Here is an 18,701-nt window from a genome sequence, read left to right on the forward strand (position 1 = left end):
TGAATCTGTCAATATTTGAGCTTCAACTAAATGAAATTTTAGAATATTTATGACAACCAGCTCTACTCATGGATTGCTGTCCATATTACAAATCTGCCATGCCTCTCTCAGGACAGGCAGGTGGTGATGCAAGTCAGGACTGAATAACCCAGGCAGAGCTACATTGACAAAGTTCACATGCCTCCTGCCAGTACTGTGCCTGACTGCAGTCAGTGGTAGTCTCTCATTTCCATGAGTATTAAATGGGAGTGTTAGAAAACCCTTTTGTCTTTGTGCTGTTAACCAGACTGATCATCCTGTAATGAAAACCTGAAAGAAATTCCTGAGCAGGATCTAACAAGTTCACTGTACTCCATCAAGTTGTTTCAATTAACTCCTATTTCAGGCAGAGCTTACCCCACTCTTCCTTCCACTCTACTATTCAATCTGGTTTGGGTGGATCTTTGCTATCTGATGAAACCAGTATATTATGATAACAAAGAAAGTATTACACCAAATGTTTCAGAGAACAACATATTTTGAAAGTCAGAAGTCTTCAAACGCTTTTGAATCAAGGGATCATTCTTCTGAGAACCTTCAAAAATTTGCCTTTAAAAGTATCATGCACTTGCCAAAGCCAGATAATAGAACAATGTTCCAATGTGACATTTAGAGCTTTCCACTTTATGAAAGGGAAAATTTGTAATAGGATTTATTCACAAGATAATTTTTTACTGACCTAAAAAATTTTTAAACTTTCTCCATCCTTCATAACCAAGCCAGATAAAGGACAGAATGCAAACTCTGACATGATTACTTACCCTTGCTTATCCAAAAGCCCCTTCCTTACCTCAGTCATTTCTTCTGTCAGATCACCACTCAGGCGTGCTCTCTGCAGCAATGCAAAGAGGTCAATGCTGGATTTCCGTCTGGGTTCTGATCCACACATGACTTCCGTTTCTGTTTCCATAATGTTGATTTCCGTGTGCACAGACTCCTGCTGTCTCCATTGCAGGTCCTCTCCTGCCCTTTTCAAAGGAGTGCTGCTGCTCTTGAGAGACATGACCGAGCTGGAAAGAGTGCTGGGGATATAGGTGGACAAGGCCTGGGAACCTGAATAAGTAGTTTCTTCGTCTGTGAAAGACTCACTCTCCAGTATGTCAGGCACAGATACGCTGAGGCGCCGGTCCAAGGAATGCCTTTGCCTTCTATCCACCATTTTTCTAAAGCTTTTCTTTGTCCTGTTTATGCTGAAGTTTTGTAACAAAGGCCTGGTCTTCTGTTTCAGGGATCCCCAGACAGAGGATCTATCCAAATCCATAGCTGCAATGGGGATGTCACCAGCTCCTTGGCATTTTGTTGGTTTTAAATAACTTCAGTAATTCATAGGGTGACTAAAAAGAATGTGAGAAGAATGAAAGCTAAATCATTAAAGTGAACAGCAGTTGTGGATTATGACACATGATGTCTCAACCACACACCTTCAGTCCATTTCGAACAAGAAAGAGGAAAGCATGCTGCGTTATTAGGGAGGGAATTAGCAGTAGAAGGTGTGCCCTACACTAAGGAATGATAGATAAGATTATGTGAGGCCCATTTCCTTTAGGATCACCAGAAGTAGGGGAAAGAGTGGAAATCGCCCATCTGAAACCAGACATTGTGGTTTATCAAACTTTATGAATTAAAATATTCAACTTGACAACTACTATAGTTACTGTAATCTGGAAGAGTGATTGGCTTAGTATATATTGTAAACAAAGATTTGACTCATGGTAACGTTTTCATGAGAAAAAAATTACAATGCTAGTATACCTTCTGTGCACATTTTCCTGCCTGAAAGGACATAAGCAATGCCATACTGGGTCAAACCAATGGTCTGTCTAGCCCAGTATCCTGTCTCTGACAGTGGCCAGTACCAAAGCTTCAGAGGTAGTGTACAGAACAGAACAGTTAGAATGATCCATCCCTGTCTTCTCCTCCTGGCTTCACCATTTGTTTCCTATCTTTTAACCAGTTAATTATCCATGAGAGGATCTTCCCTCTTATCCCATGACTACTCAGTTTCCTTAAGAGCTTTTGGGTGAAGGACCTTGTCAAAGCCAAGTACTCTATGTTGACTGGATCACCCTTATCCACATGCTTGTTGACATCCTCAAAGAATTCTCATAGATTGGTAAAGCATGATTTTCCTTTACAAAAGCCATGTAGACTCTTCCCCAACAAATCATGGATATCTATGTGTCTGGTAATTCTGTTCTTTACCATTGTTTCTACCAATTTTCCCAGTACTGAAGTTAGGTTTACCGGCCTGTAATTGCCAGGATCACCTCTGGAGCTCTTTTTAAAATTGGCGTTCTATTAGCTAGCTTCCAGTCATCTGGTACAGAGGTTTGTTTGTACAACAGGTTACATACTACAGGTAGTAGTTCTGCAATTTCATATTTGAGTTCTTTCAGAACTTTTAGGTGAATACCATCTGGTCCTGATGGCTTATTCCTGTTTAATGTATCAATTTGTTCTAAAATCTCTTCTACTGACACTTCAGCATGGGACAGTATTTCAGATATGCTGACCACAAAGGATAACTCTGGCGAGGGTATCTCCTGCACATCCTATCTAAAACTTTCAGCAAATTCTTGGGCATCCCAGTATACCAACTCATAAACAGAACACTGAGAACTGCCACTCATCAGTCAAGGTGGAGTGAACAGTGATGGCTCAAGGTAACAGCTAAGAATCTAGTAATCCAGGCTTCAATTGATGCACAGCTAATAACATTTTCTGCACTCATTATTCTCCCCACAGAAACACACCACTACAACACAGAATTATTCTTTGGAGAAGACCACTTTGAAGGTTTAGCCCAGCAAGAGCTATAAATGCAAGGTTCCTGTAGGCAAGAAAGCATGATTTTGTAAAATACCATCTGAAGACACACACACACACACACACAAAGTAAAACTTGTTCAAACACGTATCCCCCAGCCACAGATCCTGCAGACCCTCCTTCATGCAAGTAGTACATATTCCTCCATCACAATGGAAAGGTGGTGGGGCCAAATCCAAGTGATTGGCATTTGTGTCTCTGTACACCAGATCACTAGGCCCAGAGCGAGGAGTCAGGCCCAGCCCTGTAGGACAGGAGCCACTGTTGCAGGGTGAGCGTGAGGTGGGCTCGCTCTCTATCACCACTTCCTGGTATAGTGCATCCGCTGAATCAGGAGGCCCTCGGAATAGCCCCACTGATATCAGGGAGACTAGTGACATCAGAAATACTTTTTAATTTCATTTAGAATGTCCAAAACCAGGCCCTCTGAGGGGACCAAGGGAGGAAGATGTTTTAATGGACTTCAGGACAGTCGTGAGGTGGAACACAATAAGTTTGGCCACAGAGCGTTTAATAACTGAGGCCATCATACTTAGGGCACCCACCTCTGCATACATTACTTTACAAACTAAGCTATGGCTTTCAAACGGTAGAAATGAGATTAATATACTTAATTTAACCAGCCAGTTGCTGATTAACAAGCCACCAATCCACATTTTGAACTCTGCCCCTCCCTACATATCCACTCCTTGTCTCCTGCAGGCTGGTGCAAAGTTGCCTGAAGTTAGTGGGACTCTTTCTGTGGACTTCATGGGCTTTGGATATGGCCCTTATTGCATCGCCTTGCCCCTCACCCTGTTTCCTCTTCTCTGCCAATGATGCCAGCCTCAGTCGCTTACTTGTCAGCTCCTCCCACAAACACCTTTGAACATCCTTCCATCCCACCCCTCATGCATGCAGAGCTCGCTGAGGCATAAGGCTACTATTCTCTCCTCCAGACCCATTTCTGCTGTGGTGCCAACACGCAGTTGATGCAGTAAGGCCAAGGGACAGCTGAGGCATGCTGATATTTTTGATGAAATAATAAAACTTTAAAAAGTTAGAAAGTGTATATAAAAATCCAGGCTAGATGTCTTTCTAGAATCTATCGCTCAATTAGAAGTTATGGGCTTGATGCAGAAATTATTGGGTGGGGTTCTTTAGCCAGTGTTATACAGGAGGTCAGACTAGATGACCTTATGGGTCCCTGCTGACCTCATAATATACTTATATAATCTTTCTCATCAATAGATTTTAAGGGTGTCACTCTTCCTCCATGTCGTTGTTCTTTTTAGATTGTAAGCTCTTCAAGCAGGGACTGTGTTTTCCTCGCTGTAGTGATTAGCACAACTGGACCATGATCCCAAATTGGCCCTCTGGGTATTAATGTAATATAAACAATTAATAAAAATGAGCTAACTCAATACAAATCTTACTGACTACGGCATTAATAGCATGCAATCTCCGAAATAGGCTATTATCCAAACAACCTGACTCAAAAAGAAAAAAGAATCCCCAAACACACTTTCCTGGGCAGACTTTAAAAATTGCACTGAATGCTCCATCAGTTCCAAAGCTGATTTACACACAAAGGGAACAAAGAAGCTACCTTCAAGTACATGTAATTCTCTTAAGGTCTCATTCGTCGCCTGTTGAAGTCTTTGGAAAGATTTCCACTGATTCCAATGAGCTTTGGATTAGGCACTTAATGGCTGAGACACTTACTGGTATCAAATGCTTCATAATTATTCTTGTAGTGCAACTCCTTTGGGAGGATTTGCTTTCGCTATATAAGTGATATTCCAAGTAATCAAGCAGGAAAGTGGTTTCCTTTTGGAGCAGGTCACTGTGGAAACAAACAACCTATGTGTGTGCAAGCATTGTTTGTCCATGAGTCAGGACAGGGGTGGGGGGAGGGAGGGAGGGAGAAAGGCGTTTACCACATCCTGAGAAAACAGCGACCAAATATACTGAACATTTGTAAGGCCCCCCCTTACAAAGGAGCTTAATAAATTGCACAGGGAGGATTAGATTTTTGTAAAAATGTGAGGCAGGACAAATTTCAGACCTGGTTGGAACACAGGAAAACACTTTAAAAAAACCACATTTGTATAATTTTACAGTACATTTTGAAAACTCTACAACCAGCTAAAATAAAACAAATGATCAGTCAGAAGGAATATAAAAAGAATCCTGTTTTGTTCTGGTTTTTTAAATCTCATGATTTTTAACCTAATCCTTTGATTTTGGGGAGGACCCTAATTTGTGGTTTGTGAGCATTTTGGGGGTGGCAATACTGCTTTTGTGTTAAATCGGTGTAAAGGTACTTATACCAGTATAGCTAATCCCATACAGGAAAGAGAATAAACTATACTGGTGTATGGCACTTTTGTACTGGTATAAAACTGTTCCACTAGTGGCTGTGACATTATTTCAGTTAAAAAAAAAAGTCACGCCCTTAACCCAGATAGCTATACAGGTACAAACACAGTGTTTAGATCAAGTCTAAATGAATGTATCTTCATCACGACACCTCTGTGAGGTAGGAAGAATTATCCACATCTCAACAGTGGGGAACGGAGGCACAGAGAGGTCAGGGGGCCTGTTTTTTAGCAAGGTAAGTCCCCACAGCTCTAGATGAAATCAAGGGGAGAATCAAGCACACTGCACTTGTGGGGAGGAACAATATAAATAAATCTGGCCCTAAATTACTTGCCAAAGGACACACAGAAGTCCATGGCAGAGCCAGCAACTGAGACCAGATTCAAATCCCAGTGTAATGCTTTAACCATAGGAGGCCATATTGAGCTTGCTTTTGTTGACAGGTCTCATGAAACCCTTCCCCCTTCAAACACGGTTGGCCATTCACGGTCATAGGGCCTCCACTTCCAATATTACATCATTTAGAATTACCAGGCCAAACACGTTTGTAGAAAATGCCAAAAAATAACACTATTGAAATTCAAATTCATCTTTATCCAGCACCTTCTGCTTTGCTGGCTCTCGCTCGCTCTCTCGCACACAAACCTGTCACATTCAAAATGTTGTTGATAAAGACAGGACCAGTTCATAACATCTGCTTCCCTAGATGAACAAGGCTCTTCAAAGAGCTGTGTTTCCTACTCCCTTTCTATTATTCTTCCCCCTACTTTCCTGACTATTCACCACGGCTTATTGTCTTCGTTTTGTTATCTAACATACAGCCTAATCCTGCAAACATTACCAGGCACAGTTCTCCATGAAAGGATTCATGATAGTAAGCACTTCACTCAGTAAACAGTAGTTGTAGAACAAGCCCCTCTGAATGATAGCTGCTATGGTGCAGACCCTTATAAATGTATACGGCACTCTACAAATAACACTATGAATAAAATGTTTCTCCAATAATTTATACATCATCATCATCAAAACAAAATACTTCAAGACAAAAGGACCTGTGTGTGTGTGTCAAAATCTGTTCCACCAATCTAAGGAATATCACTTTTTTCCTAATGACAATATAATCTAAAGGAATGTTTGAAAAAACTTGGCACAACCCACACCATATTAAGGAACACACTACAGTATTCTGACATTACAAGCACTCATCAGACTGACCCAAGTACTGAAATATTGGACATCAAAAGTATTAGCCACTGATAGCATTAAACCCTCATAGTTTTACAATTTCCTATTTCCCCAAGGCAAAAAACTGTTTATAGACTACCAAATGTCAAGACAGATGACGAGACAGGGCAGGAAGAGATGAGGGGGGAGGGATAGCTCAGTGGTTTGAGCATTGGCCTGCTAAACCCAGGGTTGTGAGTTCAATCCTTGAGGAGGCCACTTAGGGATCTGGGGCAAAAATTGGTCCTGCTAGTGAAGGCAGGGGGCTGGACTCGATGACCTTTCGAGGTCCCTTCCAGTTCTAGGAGATTGGTATATCTCCAATTATTACCTTATTATTATTACCTAGGTGGGGAGTAAGTGAGTGATACAGAGGCCCATTGGTAGTTCCCTGCTGCATGCCAGCAACTCTTAGTAAGCCTGACAAACTCACTACACCTCATACACTGCTGTCATGATATTTACCTGCATCTGAAGGTATCACTGCGGAATGTGTTGCTGTATTCATTCTGAATACTCACCCCACTACTGCCACCAGCCCCCATGGAACAACATGATAAACTGAACCTGTAGGCTTACACTGAAACATTACAAAAGCAGTAAAAATCAAGTATATGCAACTGAGCACATGAACACTGCTGTTATGCCTTTCATAAATATTCTAATTGTTGTATTCAATTTGCTTATACAATGAAAGTGAAAATAAAGGGTCGGTTTGCATACCAACAAGCTTTGTGAATGTATGCTTAAATTAGGATGCTTTCAGCTATGACTAACCACTACTCAACATTTAGAACAATTCTTATAATTAGTAGCTGAAAAGACCAACAAATGACAGATAGAGGCTATTAGGAAGATGTTCTTTATTCATATGTCTTAACACTGGTTTCAATTCAAAGGAAACTCTACTGAAGCTAACCTCATGCAACTTTACACATTCCAGCTCCCTCAACGTGAAGGCTGAAATAATTTAGCCCTTGTCTACACAAGGAATTTCCCCCCGATTTCTGCCACTGGTGGCAGGCATTGGCATAGCCGCAGCAGTGTAAAGCCCTAGGAGACACAGGGGACAGTGCATTAGGTCCACCTAAACTGGTTCCAAGCAAAGATAAATTACACTTGTACAAACAGTGGCTTTGCCTGCCAACGATAGTTATTTGTATTGATGTAGATACATGAGTGTCTGGCCACCAAACGGCTATAATCCCCTTTAGGTTTAAATATAATCTCTGAATTTGATCCAATAAATGGTTGTGACACAAATAACATGGTGCCAGCAGAGAGGGGTGTAGCAGAAAAAGCAACCAGCAGGAGGCTGTGGGTGTATCCTTCTTACACCCTCTTGTTAGTTCCTTTCTCTGCTATAACCCATCTCTTCTGGTCCTCTGCATACAAGTTATACCAACTGGAGTATACATTCCTCTCTGGAAGGGAAAGGGAAAAAGAAGGGCAAACAAGTCATGTTTGTCTATCAGTTGGCTGCAATAATTAAAGAGAACAATGGGTATGTTAAAGTGCGTTAGATATGAAACAGCTCAAGTTAGATGTACCAGACTTTTCCTATCACAGCTTACAGAACCTCACCCAAGTATAAATCATTACCATTATATGCAAGTAATTTTAGAGACAGAAAGCTTTGCATACTTACATTTTAATGGCTTGATTTTAGTTACTTATCTGGAAACATAGCCTCCTTCTGATAAGCAATCCTAATAAAAAAGGATTATGAAAATACGTTTGCAAAGTAGTCCTTTGTTTGCATTCAAGTTTATCACTTTATCCTTGAGCTTTCAAATTCAATTCCTCTTACATGTGCTGATTTTATTTTAAACGTTTCAAAGGAAATCTGAGCCCCATTCACTTCAACAGGGTCTCAATTTTATCCCTAGAATGTTGGCTGCTTAAATCATTTAATTTTTCTTACAGAACAGGTTGATGCCAAAATGAAGCATTGATTTGGATGGACGTATAGCCATCCCTCCCGGCCCTGCGACCTCTTATCTCATAAGCTAAACAGGACCAAAAGGTGGATAGGAAACCTACAAGGAATACCTCAATGATGCAGCTATGTTGCAGACTATTCTTCCCCCTATGTCAGTACTAACAAATGTCCCAGACTGGTTACTGTGCTACTGCAGGTGCAAATGTGTAGATAAAGTCCTAATCACATATGCTCATTAAAGACTTCATGGGACTTTTTGCCACTGCAGGGGTTTAAGTGTTTTAGCCAAATTCCAACTCTAGCAATTACATTTTGCCTTCCTCGATTTTTCCTGCAGTTTCAATTGGAAGTGATGTCTCTCTGTTATTATATAGCTCTTTGAAAAGCACTTTGGGATCCTTCAGCTAGAAAAGGTGTAAAACAGTGAGATCATGTAGTGAAATCATGTACACTACAGTCTTTTTGTTTGGTCCATTCCTCTCTTACCATCACTTTACACTAAATTAGGCAGTACATTAAAGGCTAACTGTTTCACAAAAGACAACTCTTGCATGCTGCAATGCTTGAATAAAAACCGATGAACAGAAACAGACTTCCTTTTATTCATGTTATCTGAAGGAAATCTAGGTCTCTGCAGATGAATGTCATAATATAAAAACTCTAGGGGCAAACACTGAACTTAACAACAACATATTTATTTTGCAAACCTTGTTGTAAGATTTGTTTTTATTTTATTTTTTTCTTGTACACAGAGATCCTTGGGTATTTTAAGCTGTGGGCTCTTGCTTTTTTTATTATTATTATTATTAAGATAACCAGTCGCATATACAATGAGTTTCAAAAATGAGAATGCATATCATGTACTCATTAGTCTGCAGTCCTGACTGGAGAGCGGAAGGAAGAAGCCCTAGCTACTTGGAGACTCCTTACACAATCTGAAGAGGTTGTTTTTCTTTTCACATAGAAGCAAACTAACTCTGGGCAGTAACTGAACCGTCAAATGTTACAGACATCTTAAAATAGTACCTGGTAGTGAAAGTTAGTGGCAAAAAAATATGCACCTGCCTTCAACTTGTGGAGCTATTACTTTCACTTCTTACATTATCTTTTAAAACAGAAGACATGCTATATATAAAATTTCTCACCAATACTTTTCACCCTTTCTACCACGCAAAGCAAGGCACAGGACAACATGCCTCGTAGCTGTACTAGTGGGAGGCAGAACGTCTTATTTATTTTGTGTTGTTTTTCTAACATCAGGGCTCACAGCAAGCTGCACATTCAGTACCCTCACTACACAAATACCATACAGAGAGAGCTACCAAAGTCGCTGGGGCACCTGCCGAGCAAGAGTAGGCAACCATGGTGCCTCCTCCTTTGCCTGCTCTCTACTCTTGCCTCCCAGTTCCTATTTGCATGGAGCTCAGCAGAGGATGTGTCTGGTAAGACTGCACCATGGATGGGAGAGAACAGACTAATGGGAGGTACCAAGGGGAAGGAGGAGCTGCTCGGAGGACTCGGGGGCTATTGGCCAAGCTAAGAGTGAGTGGGACAGGAGCTACTGGAGGGAGCTATGGAGAGGTTAGGAGTTAATAGGGAAACAAAATGTGAGTGGGGATGATGGGGGATTTTAATGGGTTGAATGAGGCTGAGGAACCAATGGAAAGACAGGGTGGGAACTGGAACTGATGCATGGAAGGGGCTAATGGAGCTAACTCCTCCAGCTTCACGCCAAATAACTCCCTCCAGCTCCTTCCTGCACAGCAACTGCACCTCCTTTAGACCTATATTTACCTGCCACTATGCCAACCCCTCCCTTTAATTCTGAGGGGTGCCAGGAATAACGACTTGCCTTCTCGCAGTTGCTCAAGGGAACCAACCCTGTGAAGGAAATCAGTGATTTGTTTCCACTGGAAGTCAAATAAATTGTTACCTTTCATCAGCCCTAACTGCACAAAGCTTAAAAAAGAACTTTGTGCCAAATGCAAATTGTTTTGGACTATACAAAATTAACTCATTAAATAACTTACATAAGATGTCACATGGAATTCCTTGAAACTTGGCAGTTGTGCACTCTAGCAAGAGAAATCTGTAACACCATCTCTAAAAATTATTATTAGACGATGCACAAATGGTACAAGGAAGATGGAAATACGTTCAAAACAGGGATATAAAAGTCTAAAAAGGAAAAAAAAGTCAAAGGGGCTTATGTAGGCATCAGATGTTTTAGCCATACAATAGCCTCGGCATCAGTAGTGTGACCTTGTAGTGTGTTTTTATTAAGAAAGATTCTCAACAGTAAATATTAATAGGACCTCTATGATCAGTATCATACAGCAGGAATGGCATTATACAACTACCAGTTACAATTTAATCTTGCCTTGAACAGGTCAAAAAACTGCACTAAGCAAACTGTTCTGCTGCCCAGTTTTCCTTATCCCAAAGTGCTCCATTTCCCAGCATCCAGGCAGCAAGGTTTAGGGAACAGAGTACATTATAAAGAGCAAGGAACTAAGTATTGAATCCCATACCTCCATTCAGACTTGTAAGATTAAAGATCTCTTCACAACTAAGACCTGAACTTCTGTTTCTTAACATTATTTTCTGCTAGTGAGAGTGAGGCTGTAATTTTGAATCACACAGAAAGTAAACTGCACTTTCCCTTTGCTCACATGAGGATGACAAAGGAAGGCTAGAGGAAGAAAAACAAAAAAGGTAAATTTTGCAGGATATCAGACCCAAACTGTTCGTGAAATCTCATCTTTTAACAGTTTTTATTTTCTTTAGGAGAGCCCTTGCTTTTCTAAACAGCAAACAATTTATTTGTGCTGCATACTGTAATTTGTAAAACGGGCATTAATTCCAAATGGATATAAAATTCACACAGAATTAAAAGATTGCATTGAAAAATAAGACAGTTTAGAGAATTCGGAATCCCTCACAATACTATGGCTTGGAAATCTGTCCGTACACCTGAATGTTTTGGGGCCCGAGTGCCATTTGTTGCACTGTAACTTTAAGGGAGGCTCAGAGAGCATGAGAATTAGTTAACACATCATTCAATGTACAACTAGTTCATAGACGGATAACCTAGTAATAGAAACCAAGCAGAAATTCACATGGTGAGTTTGAGACTCTTCGGAAAAATCGCTGGGGCAAAGGAAGGGGTGGCCTCTTTCAAGGGAGTTAAAATGAGACAATGCCTGGATTCTGAATCCAGAGAAGGTCTATCCCAGGGGTTATCAACGTTTGGCACACGGCTCGCCAGGGTAAGCACCCTGGCAGGGCAGGCTGGTTTGTTTACCTGCCGCGTCCACAGGTTCAGCCGATCGCATCTCCCACTGGCCGCAGTTCACCGTCCCAGGCCAATGGGGGCGGTGGGAAGCGGTGACCAGTACATCCCTGGGCCTGCGGCACTTCCCACCGCCCTCATTGGCCTGGAATAGCAAACCGCGGCCAGTGCGAGCTGTGATCAGCCAAACCTGCAGACATGGCAGATAAACAAACCGGCCCGGCCCGCCAGGGTGCTTACCCTAGCAAGCTGCGTGCCAAAGTTGACGACCCCTGGTCTATTCACAGCAACAATAAATATTTCTGGCCTCAAGTTCATAACTTATATAAGCAAGTATTGTATTTGAGAAAATACTTCCTGGCCACTGATATGTGTTCTTCCATTTCAATATTACTTAAATCCCCAGGAGATCAGTAGTGATTTTGCATGTCATACTGTACACAGGTGCAGTAGCAAAGCACTGATCTTATTCTGAATTCCATCTTAAGGACTACAGGTCTTCAGTAACTCCAAAAATAAGGAACTATGTTTATCAAGCTGGGTAACCAAAAGGAGGCACACACAATTAGGAAACACTTCTGGAAATATTAATCTTATCTAACAAAAAGCAAAAATGACTCAAGATGTCAAGGAGGATGTGGTACACCCAACATAACTTCCCCTAAGAATCCCCTATTTTGTTTTGTAATAGGTAGCAATGAGCTACTGAAGAAAACAGTAGTTTGGATAATAAGGAATAGAGACACCATAAAGTTTAGCAAGACACTGCGTAAAACACACGAAGAAGAGAGATACATACAAGACCTTGGGCCTGACTACTGATATTAACAGGCTTCAACTCCACTAACTTGGCCCAGTTGCTTATGCTAGCTAGACAACGGAATATGAAGGCGTATCAATCGGTGGGATTCTGTTGTATTTTCATTAGGGATCATGCAGACTGATGATACCCTACCCCATGTTCAGAAATCATCTAAACTAAGAGGTTTATAATCACGCTTGTTCATAGTGGATTTACTCAGTGCTTAATTTGTGCCAGGGCTGAACCCCAACGCCACTAGGCTTGGAAGTTCACAGCCCCGGCACGTCGGGGCATGCTGCATCAGTTAAGAACGTAAAAGAACTGCTTGAGCCCTGGCACTTAATTGCTTGAGCCAGGGCACTTCTCATTACAAATTAAGCATTGGAGTTACTGCATTCATAGTAACCACTTTGATGCATACGAGCTACTGCTTCAAGCAGAACAAAGCAGATTCATGCAGATAAAGGACTGCACATTTGTTAGGAAAGCTGCATTGTTCCCGCGGAAGTGGGACAGTAAAATGTTTGATACAAAAAGGGCAGGATAATTCCATGTGTCCCTACAAAAATACTTTTCAAAGCAGAGACCATTTTTCTTTGCATGGGTCTCTCTTTTTTGATGCTGCTTCTGTCCCGGAGATCAGAACAAGCTTTTAGCAGTCTACAATGAGTTGATTCTCCTAAAGCTGTTTATGTTTTAGTCCCTGGCACGTCACCAGAAATGTTCTTATCTTGCCCTTATTTAAAAAAGCAAATATGTACAAGAGAATGCAGCAGATTCTGTTTCACAATTTCCCATTGAAATGGATTGGAAAAGGTTGGTTTAATTAAATCACTATGTACTTGCAACTTGTGCACTCTCTTTTTGAGTCCCAACACTTAGAGAAAAACCAGGTGCTGGGCTTCAAAGAAGTCCCTGACTTCCAACTCCACCTCAAGCTACATTCTATTACGCCTAATGCAGTAGGATTTTTTTAATATGTCAAAATGCACAATATGGGAGCTCACTTTATCCACATTGGAAATTAATTTTAAGTTATCTGCTTAGCATTTTTTTGCAATTTCTCCGAAAGACCAATTCAACAGTACGGATCTATGTCACCAAGACATTGTAGCTACTAATAATCTAGTCACACAGCTCCCAAAGGCAGGGACACTTGATTTTTTAAATTTGGAAATTTTATTTCCATTAGTGTTTGGAATAGAGTCCTTGATGACTCAGAGTCCAAATTTCACTTTCAGATCTTTTAAGGCATCTGGTTCTCATCTCAGTCTGAGGCATAACAGTGTATTTCCTACTAACAAGAATTTACTAACAAGAGTATTAACTGGGAATTTGTGTGCAGTTTTGGTTTTTTTTGTTTTGGTTTGGTTTTTTTGGCGGGGGGAATATGGGAAGGATAGTGTAAGCCACAGCATTATTCCATCTAAATCCCAAGGAAATGGAACAATCTTCTCTCCCATTAAGGATAGTCTCTCCAGACAAGTTCTGAGGGACGTTTGTAGAACGTTGTGTAGTGAACTCAGAACTACCTCTGTCCACACTGTACTTATTGTGTGGACTTATTCATGGGTTTTTAGGTCAGAAGGGACCATTCCAATCATGTCGCCTGACCTCCTACTTAACATAAGACAAACACAGAATTTTACCCAGTGATTCATGCTTCCAGCCCAGTAACATATGGTTGAAATACAGTCTATTGTAATTTAAAAACTCCAAGTGATGGATAATTCACCACATCACTGGACTAGAAATCAGGAGACATGGCTTGTGGGACAAAATACAGCACATAAATCCATGCTTAAGTAAATTCTCACTTCAGCTGTGTAGCCCAGCTTTAAGGCTGGGATATCAATCAAAAACAAGCGGCAACCCTACTCTGCAACAAGCTACCCTGCTGTCTCAAAGCCAATCAAAAGCGACCTCTTCCAGCTCCATACCAGTATAACGCAACAAGGAAGTGATTTCAAGCGAACTTTATGCAAATCAAGCATCGTAGGGAGAAACGAGCAGCCAACTGAAAAACGCCGCAAGTGGCATCTGACATAAGTCGGGCATCATAAGTCTGAGGACTCCCTGTATATAACTAATATCCCACATGAGAAAGGGGAGTCTTTCCAAGAATCATAGAAGGCCAGGGCAAGTGTCCAGGGTGCAGCAAGAAGGCCACAGTAGCTTGGAAGTGGGATAGGCCTAATGACTCAAGGGGGATCCTACAGCCATGTAGAGCTCTTGACTGGGGAGGTGCAGAAAGGCAAAAATGAAGGTGAAAATGGAGGAAATTGAGCAAATATTCTACTGCCAGCATATGTTGCAGAGTGCAGGGATGGAGAGAGGGCAATCTGGGAGATGAAGAGAGCTCCAAAACTGCATACTAAGCATTTCATAGCCTCATTCAGAGATATAACCAGGGTGATCGAAGTGCATGCAAGAGGTCAAATAAGTCTTATGACTATCCTCTCCCTGTAATTACAAAGTAAAAACAGATCTTAACTGGGAAAAAAAAGTATATTAATGTACCATTCGATCGAACTACTTCCTTGTGCTTGTATTTATTTATTATTTAGTTCTCAATGTCAAAGCTTGGGTATTGGAAGTTTAAACCTAAACCTTTAATGGATTTAGTTACCATTCCGACCACTCATGTTTTGCTGCTTATATGACATGCATATAAGAACTATCCCCACTTCAGCTGTCCATATCTACACTGCTAGATACAGACAAGAGCCAACAAGTTTTTATATGTATTTTTCTTAATTTATTCAAGTGTTTTGGATACAGATCAACTTTCCTTGCTCAACATTTATTCAAATGTGACCAATCTTGAAATAGGAATTGCATGAACTTTAATAAACAGATTAGAAAGTAGTCTGGTTCACTGCAGATTCTGTACCTAGCAGAAAATGTTTATTCCTTCCCAAATTTGGTCTGATTAATGTCACAGGATGGATTAACTTTCAAATAACGTTATTGCAAGATGTGCAGGGTTGCATGGATCATATCAGGCACTAGGAATATTTAAACGCTAGAACAGGAGTCGGCAACCTTTGGCACATCGCTCGCCAGGGTAAGCACCCTAGTGGGCCATGCCGGTTTGTTTACCTGCCGCGTTCACAGGTTCGGTCGATCACGGTTCACACCGGCTGTGGTTCGCCGCTCAGGGCCAATGGGAGCTGTGCGAAGCCGTGACCAGCACATCCCTCGGCCCATGCCGCTTCCTGCCGACCCCTGTGCTAGAAAATGGCTGCCCCTTTCTGAATCATCAAGAACAGGTCTTGTTCTAAAGTCCAAGAAGTCACAGGGAGTCTTTGAATCAGGGCTTTAGAGGACAATTAAAAAAAAAAAAGACACGACATGCAGTGCAATACTTAGTTAATACAAGACAATTAGTACTTCCTGTATTATCACAGTTATCAACCAATACCCTCATCTCCCAAGAAAATGTTGAGGGAACTAGTATGCCCTGAATGCTAGCAAATCTGGACCTGGACAGCCAATTCCAAAGGCCGCAACAACAACAAAATTGTTGCCGTCACCTCCTCCTATTTGAGGTAGAGGCCGTTTGCTCTTGCTACTCAAAGGACTGTAAAGATGACATAGTATGATATAAGAGAGAGAGTTCTCAAGTAGCCATGACCAAATCATTTTGCTCAAACCCAACATCTCAACCATTACCCAGAAATCAACTGGTAGAGAGTGCAGATCACATTACACATTATAATATGCTTTCTGCCAGCGCATTCCTCGGCCCACGCTGCTTCCCGCGGCCCCCATTGGCCTGGGACGGCGAACCACAGACGCAGCAGTAAACAAACCAGCCTGGCCTTGCCCACCAGGGGGCTTACCCTGGCAGGCCGCAGGCCAAAGGTTGCCAATCCCTGCAGGCTCAGAAGGGTTGGCTACATGGAGCAGGATGTTATTAGCTGAACGAAGACACCACAAACAGTATTTCCTCACTCATCTTCCTAACAATCCTAACACGTTGAACTTGAGAGATGGCAGGATAGTACTATGTGGAATGTCAACAGTGAGACATTGGAACAAATAAGCGATTGCAAAATATTAGCTTCTGAGATCATCAGAGAGAAAAGGACTGAGTCATCTAAGAGCAGCTCACCGCAGCTGGTGACCACAGATATGTATCTACACCAGTGTTTCCCAAACTTGGGATGCTGCTTGTGTAGGGAAAGGCGCTGGCAGGCCGGGCCAATTTGTTTACCTGCCGCATCCGCAGGTTCGGCCGATCGCGGCTTCCACTGGCCGCAGTTCACTGCTACAGGCCAATGGGAGCTGCTGGAAATGGCGCGGTCCGAGGGACGAACTGGCCGCTGCTTCCAGCGGCTCCCATTGGCCTGGAGCAGTGGGAGCTGCAATCGGCCGAACCTGTGGACATGGCAGGTAAACAAACCGGCCCGGCCCGCCAGGGGCTTTCCCTACACAATTGCCATCCCAAGTTTGGGAAACACAGATCTACATTATCTGGTGATCAGTTTTGGAGGCAGCTGACTGATCTAATAAATCAGCATGAACACCTGATTTTCATCTATCACCAATAGGAGATCAAACAACAGAGTCTGCATATTATATCCAGGACTAAAACTGAACTGACTGATGACAACTTCCACACTAGGTATTGTGACACTACACTCCATATTCTTCATAAAAACATTGTTATAATATTATTATAGCATAACTATGATTTATTTTGTGCAAGATAAGGATTGTAAGATATCATTGGAAAGGTAATGATTTGCTGAATATGATTATTCTATGTGTATGCATGTATCATTTTTGTATCTAAAGTTAGGAATATTGACTACAAAAGTGCTTGCACCTTGGGAAAGCCCACCAGACAGAATGCAATCAATCTGGCCGGCTAGCTGGGGACAAGTCAATAGACCACTAGAGAGAACAATAGGTCTTTGAAGATGCTAATCTCTCACCTTCCTGGGATGCTACAAACAACCTTTGACTCATGGCTGCTTTGACACCAGGACTGGACTCCATGATAGAATACCAGTATTTTTCCACTGAGAGTGTGTGGGGGGTGGAGGGGGAGGAGGGAAGGCCAAGGATTCCCTGGAAAACACTGGAAAACAAAGGATTCCCACCATACGTAAAACCTATTTAAGGTAGGGGAGGGACATAATCAGGGGTTTGTTCTTCACTGATCCCATCCCCAGGATGACTGCTGTGAACATCTAAAAAACAAAGACAAGGGGGGGGGCGGGGGCGGGGACTGAGCCCAGGCCGGAAAAGGTGTCTGATCTATGAAAGAAATACCTGAAGTTTAAAGCCGCAAGCAAGAGCAGTTTGCCTTTAAGAACATCTGCAATCTGCCTAAAACAACATTTAGGGTGAGAAATTACTACTTGTAACCAATTTCTTTAGTATCTTAAGCTTAATTTGCATATTTGTTTCATTTGATAGGTAAAATCTGCTTTGATCAGATTGCTAATCCTTATAATCACTTTAAATCTATCTTTTCTAGTTAATAAACTTGATTTTATTTTCTCTGAAACCAATTTGTGGAATTCATAACTGGGGGGGGGGGGCAAAAACCTGTGCATATCTTCCTCCACATTGAGGGAGGGAGCAAATTTTATGAGCTTATGAGGTACAGTTCTCTGTGCAGTGCAAGATGATACAATTTTGGCTTTACACTCCAGAGGGGATGTGCACTTGAGTGCTGGGCATTCCTTAGCTGAGCTTTCCTATGCAAAGCTCATCTCAGCATTTGTGTGAAATTGCAGCTGGGTGTGTCCCAACCTGTGTGTAGGCTGGAAGGGGGCTTGAGAGCTGTCACAGCAGCACAGCGTAAAGAGAACCCAGGCTGGCGGGTCAGGCAAGCTCAGTGGTACCCCAGTTCCAAGTGACACCCCGCAGGGAATCTGTCACAGGTATCATCTCAGTTAATATGGAGTGGAGGAATAAATAAGAGCAGCTGCTTCTAAGCCCAAGAAAGGGCACAGTGCTGTGGTTGGATCCTATTTCACAACGTAATAACAGCAGGAAATTATTTTTTCTCTGGCTGAGAGCTTAGAGTAGAAGAGGCTTCTTGTTTCCAAAAATTACCACCAAGATAACCAAGCATGTGTAGAATTAAATCGTCCAGTAAATGAAATATTTACCTTCCAAATTACATTTTCCCCATTCATTTGATTGTAAGGGGTAACATGGAGCTGAGTGTCAGATAGATTGTCGGGGGTGGAAA

At 41.9% G+C, this 18,701-nt stretch overlaps 1 protein-coding gene across 3 annotated transcripts in view; it reads right to left on the reverse strand.

The window, feature by feature from the left end:
- Positions 1-18,701, reverse strand: part of MCTP2 (multiple C2 and transmembrane domain containing 2) — a 161,918-nt gene that overhangs the window by 135,084 nt on the left and 8,133 nt on the right. For all 3 annotated transcript variants that reach the window (XM_044980842.1, XM_044980844.1, XM_044980843.1), the window contains exon 2: positions 830-1,373. In XM_044980842.1, the coding sequence (XP_044836777.1) occupies positions 830-1,300 (471 nt within the window). In that variant the 5' untranslated portion in view covers positions 1,301-1,373. The remainder of the gene's footprint in view (positions 1-829; positions 1,374-18,701) is intronic.

This window comes from Mauremys mutica, chromosome 11 (genome assembly GCF_020497125.1).
Source record: "Mauremys mutica isolate MM-2020 ecotype Southern chromosome 11, ASM2049712v1, whole genome shotgun sequence".
Classification (NCBI taxonomy): domain Eukaryota; kingdom Metazoa; phylum Chordata; order Testudines; family Geoemydidae; genus Mauremys; species Mauremys mutica.